Source organism: Lissotriton helveticus, chromosome 1_1 (assembly GCF_964261635.1).
Source record: "Lissotriton helveticus chromosome 1_1, aLisHel1.1, whole genome shotgun sequence".
NCBI classification, from domain to species: domain Eukaryota; kingdom Metazoa; phylum Chordata; class Amphibia; order Caudata; family Salamandridae; genus Lissotriton; species Lissotriton helveticus.
The window spans coordinates 349,042,650-349,057,077 of NC_136057.1; the positions used below are offsets into that span (position 1 = coordinate 349,042,650).

General features: G+C 45.4%; 1 protein-coding gene across 1 annotated transcript in view; it reads right to left on the reverse strand.

Moving 5' to 3' along the window:
• The window catches only part of LRP6 (LDL receptor related protein 6), a 1,212,873-nt gene that overhangs the window by 965,752 nt on the left and 232,693 nt on the right, over window positions 1–14,428 (reverse strand). Inside the window, exons 4-5 of the mRNA XM_078673499.1 lie at window positions 14,175–14,371; window positions 12,327–12,458 (exon numbers count right to left, since the gene is read on the reverse strand). Coding sequence (XP_078529625.1) covers window positions 12,327–12,458; window positions 14,175–14,371 — 329 coding nt within the window. The remainder of the gene's footprint in view (window positions 1–12,326; window positions 12,459–14,174; window positions 14,372–14,428) is intronic.

Genomic DNA, 14,428 nt, shown 5'->3' on the forward strand with positions numbered 1-14,428 from the left:
TATATATATATATATATATATATATATATATATATATATATATATATTCACGCTCCAAGGTTGTCCACCTTATGAGTAGCACGCGAGCAGCAGCTTTATTTATGTGTAGGTGAGGACGGGGATCCGCTCGTAGACGCCGCTCCGTAATGGATATGCCCGACGCGTTTCGAAGCTCCATCTGCTTCTCTTCAGGGGCTTTAACGGAAGCGGTGTGCGCACCCGTTACACTTCTCCAATTTCATATAACTCACCCGCCAATGGGAGGCTCCAATGAGACTTCTGGGAAGTGTAGTGCGGAAAGCACACAATCAAGTCCTGAATGGACTCCACGAGTGGGCCCGTCCTCGATCCCATGTACGGCTGCTACTTCACTGCCGTGACCCCCACTACACTTCCCAGAAGTCTCATTGGAGCCTCCCATTGGCGGGTGAGTTATATGAAATTGGAGAAGTGTAACGGGTGCGCACACCGCTTCCGTTAAAGCCCCTGAAGAGAAGCAGATGGAGCTTCGAAACGCGTCGGGCAGATCCATTACGGAGCGGCGTCTACGAGCGGATCCCCGTCCTCACCTACACATAAATAAAGCTGCTGCTCGCGTGCTACTCATAAGGTGGACAACCTTGGAGCGTGAATCTATATGCGGCAGTCCAGCCGCAGAGTATGCACCACCCCGTTAACATGGGGGTCACGGCAGTGAAGTAGCAGCCGTACATGGGATCGAGGACGGGCCCACTCGTGGAGTCCATTCAGGACTTGATTGTGTGCTTTCCGCACTACACTTCCCAGAAGTCTCATTGGAGCCTCCCATTGGCGGGTGAGTTATATGAAATTGGAGAAGTGTAACGGGTGCGCACACCGCTTCCGTTAAAGCCCCTGAAGAGAAGCAGATGGAGCTTCGAAACGCGTCGGGCAGATCCATTACGGAGCGGCGTCTACGAGCGGATCCCCGTCCTCACCTACACATAAATAAAGCTGCTGCTCGCGTGCTACTCATAAGGTGGACAACCTTGGAGCGTGAATCTATATGCGGCAGTCCAGCCGCAGAGTATGCACCACCCCGTTAACATGGGGGTCACGGCAGTGAAGTAGCAGCCGTACATGGGATCGAGGACGGGCCCACTCGTGGAGTCCATTCAGGACTTGATTGTGTGCTTTCCGCACTACACTTCCCAGAAGTCTCATTGGAGCCTCCCATTGGCGGGTGAGTTATATGAAATTGGAGAAGTGTAACGGGTGCGCACACCGCTTCCGTTAAAGCCCCTGAAGAGAAGCAGATGGAGCTTCGAAACGCGTCGGGCAGATCCATTACGGAGCGGCGTCTACGAGCGGATCCCCGTCCTCACCTACACATAAATAAAGCTGCTGCTCGCGTGCTACTCATAAGGTGGACAACCTTGGAGCGTGAATCTATATGCGGCAGTCCAGCCGCAGAGTATGCACCACCCCGTTAACATGGGGGTCACGGCAGTGAAGTAGCAGCCGTACATGGGATCGAGGACGGGCCCACTCGTGGAGTCCATTCAGGACTTGATTGTGTGCTTTCCGCACTACACTTCCCAGAAGTCTCATTGGAGCCTCCCATTGGCGGGTGAGTTATATGAAATTGGAGAAGTGTAACGGGTGCGCACACCGCTTCCGTTAAAGCCCCTGAAGAGAAGCAGATGGAGCTTCGAAACGCGTCGAGCAGATCCATTACGGAGCGGCGTCTACGAGCGGATCCCCGTCCTCACCTACACATAAATAAAGCTCCTGCTCGCGTGCTACTCATAAGGTGGACAACCTTGGAGCGTGAATATATATATATATATATATATATATATATATATATATATATATATATATATATATATATATATATATATATAACTAAATAATATAAAAAAACAAATATTAAAAAAAATTTAAAAAAAGAAAGAAAGAAAGGGGAAGCATTTAATAATTTCTCTAGTTTAATTATTCTTAGATGCCCTAGCTATACTTACCTGCCATGTCTGACATGGAATCTGACGACGCTGTCGCCAGTTCCCCTAATCATATCAATGACTCCTTTAAAATATTCTTACAGAATGAGATGAAGTCCTGCATGATGGACACGCTCAAGGAGGTCATGTCGCACAAGAGATCTTTCCTACATGATGAGGATACTCCTCGTGATCCAGAACCTGTATACTCAAAATCTTCTAAGAAAGTCAAACACTGTGATGGCACTGTTGGAGGTCGTGGTACCTCACTTGACCTGGGAGGTCCTAGCACCTCGCAATCTATTGGAGGCCCTTGCGCCTCAAAAGGTACTGGTGCCCCTCGCGGCACAACTAGGATGGGTGTCCCTAGCGGCATGTATTTGGCAGGTGTCCTCAGCGGCACAATTGTTGATGGTGCACGTTTTGACGCAGGATCTGATTCAGATGAAGACGAGGTCGTCAATGACCCTTACGACAAGTTCGTTCTTGACCTGGATGACCAGGATCTGGACGACTTAGATTTTAATGTACACTCCGAGGCCGACTCTTCCCCCCTCCTCTAAAGACACCATATTTGACCCTCTGGGTGGCGAAATGTTTTCCCCTAATAATATCTCCCACCCCAATAGTTCTAAATGGTTCCCACATGATCACGTTGCCAAGTTTATTACTAGATGGCTGAGAAATTCTCTACAGAGAGAAACTCGCAATACCCTGAGGTCCGAATGTCCGAGACCCTGCATCGTGGACAAGGTCTGCCAGACCCCTAACCTCGATCCAGACCTCATTAAATTGTTATTCAAACTGGGTAAAGACCCCAGAAAAGGCCTCGAGAGGGCCCTTAAGAGTTGCCAAGATAGTCTCCTTGATGTTTTCGGACCCCTTACTAAAATCCTCGATCTCGCTGAGGAATCCTATATCTCTGATTCGCCCCTCGACACTAACCTGATTAGGGGCTGGAGCCAAAGAGCGATCGTACTTCTTGGTAACGCTAACACAGGCCTTAATATTGAGAGGAGGAAGAGCATCCTCAATAAAATTAACCCTAAGCTAGGTGACCTTGCCGAAAAAGAACTTTCCAACAAGCCCAAGGGCCTCCTCTTCGGCGAGGATAGGATAAAAACCATTGGGAAGTATGTTGCCATCTTCACCGCCTTAGACAAGGCCCAAACCAACACGAGACGTGTCTTCTCCACCAACCTTTTTGGACAGGCCGGAAGAAGGGGCCGGTCTTCTGGCCGCGGAAACTACCGGCCCTTTTCTTCTAATAGAGGAAGAGGTACCACTGGAAGAGGCTTCTACCCCTCCAACCGGCAATTGTACCCCCAGAGAGGAAGAGGTTCGCGTGGCAGAGGTTTCTCCTCCCGTGGAACTTCCAACAGCAACCCTCCAAGTAAGGACTTCTTTTTCCTCTCCTCCTCCCAGGGTCGGGGGAAGGCTCAAACACTTCTATCACGTTTGGAGGTCCTTGACTCAAGAACCGTGGGTTCCCGAGACAGTTCAGGAGTTCAGAATAGATTTTGTGGATTTTCCATGTCAAACTATTGCTCCCAACCCTTTGGTTCTTCCCTTAGAACATCTAGAAATCGTCAAAGAGGAAATTTCCTCTATGCTCCAAAAAGGTGTTATTATCGAGGTTCCTTGGTCTCAAAGAAGATTTGTGAGCACGCTTTTCTTAGTCCAGAAGAAGGACAAAGGTTAAAGACCAGTTATAAACCTTCGGGAGGTAAACAAATACCTTGTGTACAGGCATTTCAAGATGGAGGGCATCCACCTCCTCAGAGACCTCTTTCTTCAGGGAGACTGGCTGGTCAAATTGGATCTAAAAGACGCGTACTTTACCATCCCTATGGCAGAGGTACATCAGCCTTTTCTTCAATTTCAAGCCCTCCCATTCAGGCTTTCTTCCACTCCTTGGTGTTTCACCAAGATTATGAGGGCAATTGTCTCTCTCCTGAGAGCGAAAGGTATCCGCCTCATTTATCTAGACAATATTCTCATCATGTCTTAAACTCACTCTCAGCTCTTGGAAGATCTCAGGATCGCCATGAATCTCAGAGGATCTTGGCTTCATTATAAACCGGGAAAAGTCCATTCTTACCCCTTCAAAATCTCTAGAATTCGTAGTTTTCACTGTGGACACCTCGAAATGTCTCCTCCTACTTCCCAACAAGAAGATCGCCAAGATTCGGAAGGAGATCAGGTTTGCTCTCAGGCAGCAATCCCTCACTCTTCGGGAACTGGCCAGACTCCTGGGTTTACTTTCTTCTTCAATTCAGGCCATCTTTCCTGGACCCCTCAACTATCGTGCCCTCCAGATTGTGAAAGTCAATGCCCTCAGATCCGGTTTCTGGTACGAGGACCCTGTTTGCTTGGATCAACAAGCAAGGTTGGAACTCTTGGTGGCTGGACAATTTGGATGCTTGGAACAGAAGAGCTATCTTCGGTTCGACTCCGGACTTTGTCTTGGTGTCAGACGCCAGCCTTCATGGCTGGGGTGCTTGTCTCCTCAACAAGGACACCGACGGCGTCTGGTCTCGGGCAGAGTCCTCCCACCATATAAACTTTTTAGAGTGGACTGCCGGTCTTTATGCCCTAATGAGTTTCAAACACTCTTCAGGGCAGATCCGTTGTTTTGAAGATGGATAAAGTCTCCGCAGTCTCCTATATCAACCGCCTTGGTGGGACAAGGTCAGCAGACCTCTCCGATTTGGCCCAGAAACACTGGATGTTCTGTTTGGAACACAAAATTTCTCTGAGGGCAGAATATCTCCCCGGGAAATTGAATTTTTCAGCAGATTGGAACTCGAGATTCGTTCAAGATTTCAGCGATTGGAAACTCGATGTGAACGTTTTCAATTCTCTTTCCCTTTTTTGGGGCCCTTCGATGTGGACATATTTGCCAGCAGGTTGACTTTCCAGCTTCCCCAATACTTCAGCTGGATGCCATACCCGGGCGCTCTTGCAGTGAACGCCTTTCTCCAGCCATGGTCCCCTCTTCGACCTTACGCCTTTCCTCCGTTCGCCATGATTCAGAGGGTTCTTCAAAAAGTAAGACAGGATCAGTGCTCCCTAGTCCTGATAACTCCTTTCTGGCCCTCTCAGGCGTGGTTCCCCACAGCTCTCGAACTTTCATGTGACATTCCCTTCCTGATTCCTGCAACGAGAGGTCGGGTTCTAAACGCAAACGGAGGGGATCACCACCTGGTCCTTTCAGGGAGTTTGAACCTTCTTGCTTGGAAAGTGTCAGGCAATCTAACTAGTTGTCTGGACTTTCGTCATCAGCTCTCACTCTCCTAGGAGAATCCTGGGCACCAGGGACTCACTACAGATATAACAGCATCTGGAGAAAATGGTTTTGTTGGTGCATGGAGAGGAACTTTTATCCCGTGGAGGCTCCTATCGTAGATATAGTTAATTTTCTTGTTGAACTTTGACAATGGCCTCTCCTATAGATCGATTAATTGTTATAGATCTGCACTATACACCGGACATTCTCTTGTCAACGGTAAAACGGTAGGTAAGAACGTTATTATTTGTAGAGTTCTAAAGAGTATTAGGCTAAAAAGACCTCCCAGGCCGAAATACCAATCTGTGTGGGATGTTAAACTTATGCTTGACCTTTTTTGCTCTTGGCCTGATAATTCTCTCCTTAACAGGAAATGTCTTTCCATTAAACTTGCTTCTCTTTTATGTTTAATTTCTTGCCGTAGAGTTTCCGATGTGAAAGCTCTAGATATTTCTAATAGATGCTACGACATGACATACATAACAGCTTTGGAGACCAGTCCACCCCACCCACCTCCGAACTAAAACCCCCCTCCAACAACCTTTGCGCCTGGGACCCAATCACCACTGAAGACACCATCCGCCTGATGAACTCCATCCACTCAGGATCGCCAACCGACCCCTGTCCCCACCACATTTTCAACAAAGCAGACTCCATTATCGCACCCCATCTCCGAGACGTCATCAACTGCTCCCTCAACTCCGCTACCTTCCCGGAAAGCTGGAAACATGCCGAACTCAGTGCCCTCCTGAAGAAACCCACAGCAGACCCCACTGAACTTAAGAACTACCGCCCCATTTCGCTCCTCCCATTCCCTGCCAAAGTCATTGAGAAAGCAGTCAACAGTCAGCTTGCCACCTTCCTCGAATCCAACAAATCCCTCGACCCTTCACAGTCCGGCTGCAGAGCCAAACACAGCACCGAGACCGCCCTCATCGCAGCAACAGACGACATTCGAACTCTACTGGACAATGGAGAAACAGCTGCCCTCATCCTACTTGACCTCTCCGCAGCCTTCGACACAGTCTGTCATAGCACCCTTATTCAACGCCTCAACAACGTCGGAATACAAGGAAAAGCATTGGACTGGATCATCTCGTTCCTCGCAGGAAGAACCCAGAGAGTCCGACTCAACCCTTTTAGATCAGAGGCCACCGAAGTCATCTGCGGCGTACCACAAGGATCATCACTCAGTCCAACCCTCTTCAACGTATACATGAGTCCCCTTGCATCCATAGCACGCCAACACAACCTCAACATCATCTCCTACGCAGACGACACCCAGCTGATCCTCTCCCTCACCAAAGACCCAAACACCGCCAAAACCAACCTACACGAAGGGATGAAAGAAGTAGCCGAATGGATGAAGAACAGCCGTTTAAAACTGAACTCGGACAAAACGGAAGTCCTCATCTTAGGATCATCCCCCTCTGCCTGGGACGACTCATGGTGGCCACCGGCCCTGGGAAACGCACCCATACCAACGGACCACGCACGTAACCTGGGCTTCATCCTGGACTCCTCCCTCTCGATGACCAGACAAGTCAACGCCGTCTCATCATCATGCTTCAACATTCTACGTATGCTCAAAAAAATCTTCCGCTGGATCCCCTCCGAAACAAGAAAGACGATCACCCATGCACTGGTCACAAGCCGACTGGACTACGGAAACACCCTTTACGCCGGAACGACAACCAAACTACAGAAAAAACTCCAACGCATCCAGAACGCCTCAGCCAGACTCATCCTAGACATCCCCCGCCATGCTCACATTTCCGGTCACCTAAAATACCTCCACTGGATCCCCGTCAAAAAGAGAATAACGTTCCGTCTCCTCACCCACGCACACAAAGCCCTCTACAACCTAGGACCCGAATGCCTCAACACGCGCCGGTCCTTTTACACACCCTCCCGCCAACTACGATCGTCCAATCAAGCCCTCGCCGCTATTCCACGCATCCAAAGATCCACCATGGGGGGGAAGATCCTTCTCCTACTTAGCGGCCAAGACCTGGAATTCTCTCCCCTCCGACCTCCGCCTTACACAGAACCACCTCTCCTTCAGAAAACAACTAAAAACCTGGATATTTGATAAGTAAAGTACACCCCCTCACTCAAGCGCCTTGAGATCCTCTGGGTGAGTAGTGCGCTATACAAATTTGTGAACTTGAACTTGTGTTAAGTTTGAAATCCTTAGGAGAACTAAAACCATGTCTGGCTATTTTTTACCCTCGTTTTGACTACTGCAAAAAACGTTGTTTTGTTGATTGTATGAGGGAATACGATTCCAGAATGAGAGATCTTTGCCCTCCTAATGCCAATCAACTTCTCATTTCTTTTGTCAAACCTTTTAAACCCATCTCTTCCTGCTCTATTGCCAGGGGGGTTAAATTAGCTATGTGCTTTGCTGGTATTGATCTTTCCAAATTTCAAGCTCCTTCTCTCAGAGGTGCTATGGCCAGCAAGTCCTTCTGGTCTGGTGGTAAGTTGGATGTTATCCTTAAAGCTGCTGATTAGTCCAATGCCTCGATCTTTGCTCATCATTATTGTAAACCTATTGAACATATGTCCGACGTTGTTCTTCAAGGCTACCAACATGCATAATGTAGCCTCCTTGTCTTGTAATGAAATTGCGATTCTCCTATTAACATGACCAGAGAATCTGGATTTCATTAAAGACACGGAGGCTAACATTATCCCTCCCGTCTCTCCCTTGGACGGAGAATCTATTCTTTGCCTTGCATCTCATACGATGTTGTTTACTATTTGCATTTCATATGATGTTGTTTCTTTGTTCATGTTCAAGTTAACAATTTGCCTTTTCTTTGCAAGGTTCTTTCAACCTTTTAATTTTTTCACTTATTTTCAGATAATTCTTCCTAGCGGATCTTCATGGATTTGCCTTTACTTCCTTCCTTGGTTTCTCCTTCTTCGTCGCCTTTTGCTCCAAGTTGCACCTCGATTTTGCTGACTTTCTTCTTGCTTCATTGCATTTAAAAGAGTCAGCTTTACTCTTGCACATGCCTTATATTGTTGCTATGTTGTCATCACATTCTTATTCTTTCCTTTGTGATGTAAGCGGCTGTTTGTGAGTTGTGAGTTGCATTAAAGGATTAATGCATAATGTTAGCCTCCGTGTCTTTAATGAAATCCAGATTCTCTGGTTATGTTAATAGGAGAATCGCAATTCCCGTTGTAGCTCTCTTCGGTCCTGTGTTCCTTGAATATCAGTGACCTCCAACATAAAATAGTCTCTCCAGAGCTACTCAACTTTTTTTCAGGCCTCTCAAATTCAGCCCATAACCGGATTTATCGAATGCTGGAAGCGGCAGCCAGAGATCACAAATGTGGTCGCTCTAGTGGGGGCTTATCCATATAAACTTCATGCAGACTAAAGAGTAACATCGAACCAATATTCTTTCAAGAGAGCTAGCGGTTTGGAATCAACATCAAAACGTGGCGACGGCACCGCCCCTTGTTGATCCTTATGCATAGTGCAAACTGGAGCGGCTAAACTGGCTAATTACAATTCCCTACGACCTGGTCGGAGACTTTCCTCAAGTAAACGGTCTGCTCACAAGAGACTTTAACACTAACCTCTTTCAAGGGACCCCCAAGGATTTACAAAGTCTTCCCCTAACCCTTCCATATGGATTTACGGCTCAAGTAAAACAAAGAGCCAAATGCGCTGCAACCTAGGTGAACTCTTGGTTTTACAGCTTCTTAGAGTGGGCTTCATCATAATGGACAGGTTTCCACTAAACACCCCGCCAAAATGGACCTGGACAAACAGCAACAAGTGCTCCTACCCAAACGATACCATTTGAAATGCTGAATTATTTACATTATTGAAAATTACAGTATTTTCGCATATTTCGAGTGGTCACTGACCACAGATTACCACCATTCCCTCAAAACTTACCAACATACGAATCATCAAAAGCTAAGGCATTCACTCAGAAAATCTAAAGCGATTAAATTCCAACTCTGCCATCAGCATCACCATCATCATGAAAGAGGGCAAACTACTCATTCTACATGTTAACCCGACGACCAGTTCCCCATTAAATGACTGGCTTACTTTGTTGTACTCAAGTTCTTGGAGAATTCGAAAAGCCAGCTCACCAGCATGCTCACGTAAAACACAACAATACTTCTATACAAACCACGGTGTTAAAGAAAATTCGGGACAACGCCCCCCGAATAAATGAATGAACCCAATGACTAAAGAGTCAATGATAGCTTACAAAATAGCACAAACAAATGATAGACTGGCATGCCACACAAAGAAACAACATCTCCAGCAGTTCTGATGCACTCATTTCCGCAAGTAAAAACCCCAGTTCACAGCATTTCTGGGAGCTGGTGAACAGGCAAATAAACAGATACACCGGCTTGGGCAGCACAAACATTTCAGAACAAGAATGGGTAAAAGTTTTGACCAGTCACTTACACGCAGGAGAATGAAACCATCACCTATGGACTAGTATAATAACCCCCATCACAAGATCTACAGCAATCCCCAAGTGTAGAAATCCTCCTTACATCAAATAGGCTGGTCAAAATAATATCCAAGGCAAGATCAGAGGGAATATCAGGCCCAAATGGCCCGTCACATGCTCTTTTTTAACCATCCCATTCTGGGCCAACCAGTTAACCCTCTTTGACTACATCCTCTGGAGTTCAATTATACTGGACCTTGGCGTGGGGCGCTAATCCATCCAATCTACAAGTGTGGTTCTTGATTAGCTCACAGCAACTATAAGCTGATAGGCTTACTTGACAAGGAGGCCAAATACTTCGCCAGCCTTCTCCTTGAGGATCTGAGACAGTGGGTTGGTCAAAAAAGATTGATCCCAAGAAACCAAACCGGCTTCATAGCTAAGTCGGTTACACTGACCAACCTATTGGCCCTATCAATTTGTATTGATAAAGCAAAAACCTCGTCCACATTACAGTACTGTTGCTTTGTGGACTACAAAGCAGCCTTTGATCATGTGCCGAGGGAGTCACTTTGGGTTAAGCGACCAAAATGGGGAATTTCAGCTAAACTCCTTGAGTTAATCCTCCAGTTGCATACCAATACCTGGATCCAAGTCAAGCTCTGGGACGGCTTGTATCTATCAAGAAAAATACCCACATAACGGGGAGTTAAGTAGGGATGTTTGCTAGCTCCCCTGCTTTCCAACTTGTTTACAGCTGACCTTCTACTGGTACTCAACACAGTAAACAGTTACCCTCCAAAGAATGGTGGAGTCGAGATTAACAACCTCCTATAAGCTGACTAGGTCGCTTGCTTTAGCTTCACGAGGGTTTGGTTGCAAAGGCTGTTAATCAATTATACAGTTATACAATCAAGAATAACTTGGAGGTTAACTTAAAGAGGACACAAGTGGTAACTTTAGGCGTGAAAGGGTGCTGAGGAGGCGGTTGGACATACAGTAATCTCGGGATCACAGCAGAAACGACAAAGTACCACCCGGGGATCCACATTGATGGGAAGGGCGCCTTTGTTAAGCACTGTTGAGAAATAGCTACAATAGCCATGACCCTTCAAGTTAGCTTATCCAAACTTTCAAGAAAGCCAACAGGTCCAAGTCTACTTCCAATGCTGGAAGTCATGAGAGCTACGATCGCCTTAGCCTACAGATCCAAAATTCTATTGGGTAAGCTCAGCATTGCGCTGAACTAACATGTAACAAATATGTATAAAATAGTCTGCTGGCCAGGTCAAATTGTAGCTTGACCTCCTCAACCATCAAACGTTAAGTGACGGCTCCTTCTTTAACTTATGCCACAAGCTGAGACAGGCCAGAATCTGTTTGCTGGAGTCCCTGTTATGGACAGACATCAGTTCCAGGGGACCAGGCGGGTCACATTGCCCTTTTTTTTTTTTTTTTTAATGACTGTATGTTGGAATTGTCCGCGAGTGAACTGTAGGACCTAAACCCAAGTGAAAAGTCTTTTAACTAAGTATACAAATCCAACTCTTTATATTAAGAAGACATAGCAACTCTAGCTAAACGCAAGCATGCATGGGCTGTAATCAACTTGTACCAGCCGACTTCTACGTCGGTATATTTTGCTTGCACATATTCTTTGCACTTAAGACTAAGATTTATGGTGCTCAGACTGGGCAAGTGGCATTTTTTTAAAACATTTAGCTCACTGGCAGTGGCCATCAGAGGAAATTAAATGCATAAGTTGTAGCACGTCAGAAGAATCCTTGGAGCATGTATTCTGCGTCTGCCCAGAAATGATGGACTCGCGCAAATTAAAACTAAGGGCTGAGAGGAACAAATTGGGAGTTCGTGCCTGCCGGCAGAGCATCGTAGTGGCATTACATCCAGAAAACATGCCCCTAAATATCCGTTTGAAAAGATTCATTAATCGCGCCTACAGCAGGTTCAGGACCCTAAACGACCACTCAGGAAGTCAAGTCCCTCAAATAAGTTTATCATATAACACGCTAAACCCAAGCCCAGCATCTTTAAAAAGATCGGTTAAATAGTACCGGATCACCGTTAATCTCATCATAAAAATTATACTATGACCAGCCCACTTGGAGGACTGTTTGCAACAGTTTTTTTTACTCTCCAATATCTATCTACTGTAACAATGCTGCTTGCACTCGAAGGTACTTTGACAATCACTCAAATGTTATATATTTGTTCATAATTGGTTTCATGAACGCTTGCCTTTTAGCTCAATTTGTAAAGTCTTTAATAATAAACGCATACAATAAAGATATACCTCACTATATTGAAGAATTTATTCTGGTTCTTCTGGGACGTTTGTAAAGATTCCGTGTGATTCTGCATCTTTTTTTAAATAAAATCATCATCTCAATTCTTAACCCCGTGAGTTCTATATATTTCAAACGTGTCTTGTCAGCAAATGTGTTAACCACTAACTGTTCCCTCTTTTGCGGTGTGTTCGGAATCTAAGTCTGCACAAAGCGGAGTGAGTGGCAATGCGTACATTTATTCACATAGTTAATATGTGCAATTAAGCGCCCCAATAAACAAACATCTAACTAAAGATAATTTTTATGCTCACAGGGCCTGGGAACTCACCATCTTTACAGGTTTTTCCATTCTCCAGAAGACGCACGCCGGTTGGGCACGCACACCGATAGTAAGGCTCCATAGGAGACATCAAACACAAGTGCGAACAGCCACCATTCTGGGTTCCACATGGGTTAGTAGCTGCAAATTACAAAGTAGGCTGGTTAGGTTTGAAGTAGCACGTTGACAAAAACTGGCAGGTATTATACTAGTGGAAAAAAATTAAAACAGACATTGACAAAGCCAATAGGTCTCAACAACGCGAGAGCTATGGAGCTGTCAATATGAATGTCTGTTAGCCATGTTGAACCTGGACCGAAAGAGGTCACCCAGCTGCTTTAATCCAAAGTGTCACTCACTAAAACAGAGAAGCAAGCATAGTCAATAATGTCTGAAATCCAACACCACACTTTCACGGAGCAAGAAGGGAAAAACTAGCCAGCGCACTACCAAAAGAAGCTTAAAACAAGCACCACCCTCAAATGGAGGAAACAGGACTATAATAAACATGAGCTTGTAGTCTTACTACTATGTCTGTGAGCAGCCGTCGTTTTTGGTTCTGAAGATCTTTAGCCTTAATAAAATAAACCCAAACACGTACATTTCTGGTTTTCCTCCTACTACATGTAATAAGCAAGGTGAGAGGGTGTTGCCAGCAGAGCCGACGTTGGGAACTGGGGAACCTCAGTACCACAAAACCTAAAGATGTAACGAAAAACATCAGAGTAAGAAGAATGTTTCCTAATGTGGAGGATCGTATCTCTTTATGACAAAGTGCAGGCCCCACCAGTTAAAGTTCCGTTTTTTGCAAGAAGCGGATTACGGTGCTCACCCAATGGTGTAAAACTAAAGGGGGTTATTTAAAGGGATTCCCCCTGTAGCGTAACATGAGCTGCAATATTTGGTTTAGCTTACTTCCTCCCTCAAAGCTTATAATTTTGAGCTACGTCAAAAAAAAGAACTGCGAGGTCAGGGGCCCTGATCTTCAATAAGTGGAGAAAGGCTGAAAAATAGCTGAAAATCCCAAGTAAGGTAGCATTTTGCCAAATTCCACAAACCTTAGCATGTTGCTACACAATTACTTACCATCTTTAGATCAGTAGAACATTTGAGTAAATAACTATTGGGGGGGAAACCAGGCCGATGTGATGCCTCATGGCTAAGAATGTGTAAAGAGCCACATGACTTAAGATCAGGGATAATCATGTGTTTATAGGAATCCAAACTCTACCTGTCCACATCCACAAATCGCACCCACTTTCTAGTCCTTCTCTCGTACCAGTTTCAGATGTAACCACATTTTTCAATGAGCAATACAACACCGACTGACGCCATTAGCATGATGGGGTGGTCATTGCAATTACCACTTTTACTGCTCCAAAAGTAAGGCAATTAACAGAATGAGGGATAGATGCTAGGAACGATTTCCAAAAACAAAAAAATCCAGGAAGTGATGGAAAAAAAGCGGGGAAAAATATCCAATAACAGCGAGTAAGCATAAAAGAAACAAGACTGGGTGACCGTTCAAAGTCCTCATTGGTTAGGGAAACATGGAAATGAGGGTTAAGCATACAAGGTAACTCAGGAGATGCAATATCCACGCTGAAGGAATTGGGTTATTTATAACTCCTTTGAACAATGCTAGTTTGGGCACTATACTGGATTTTTTTCTCCAAAGGAAGTATGAGTATTTGTGTACACAAAGAGGTCAGGGTGACGTTTAAATAAACTTCATTTTAGAGAGTGCCAAAATGAGTTAAACATCATTAGACATAGCAAAGAGCACCAGCTATTTTTCCCATTTCCACGGTGGTAAACTCCTCTGTACACCATGTTAAATAAAGAAAGGTTACTTACCATTGGGCTGCCTGTGTTGGTTGAAAGCATGTATATCCATAGGAGAAAAGATGCCAGAGTGAACTTCACGACGTTCCTCCCCAGTATACTTGTTGCAGGCCAGAATAGAGTGAGTGTTCCAGTCAGTCCAAAACAAGGTGTCACCAAATAAGGTCAAGGCGAATGGATGTGGAAGTGAATCTTTCACCACAGCTTGCCTGAAGTGGATAAACAATTGAAAGTTAATCAAGCAGATGCATATTGATTCAAACAGC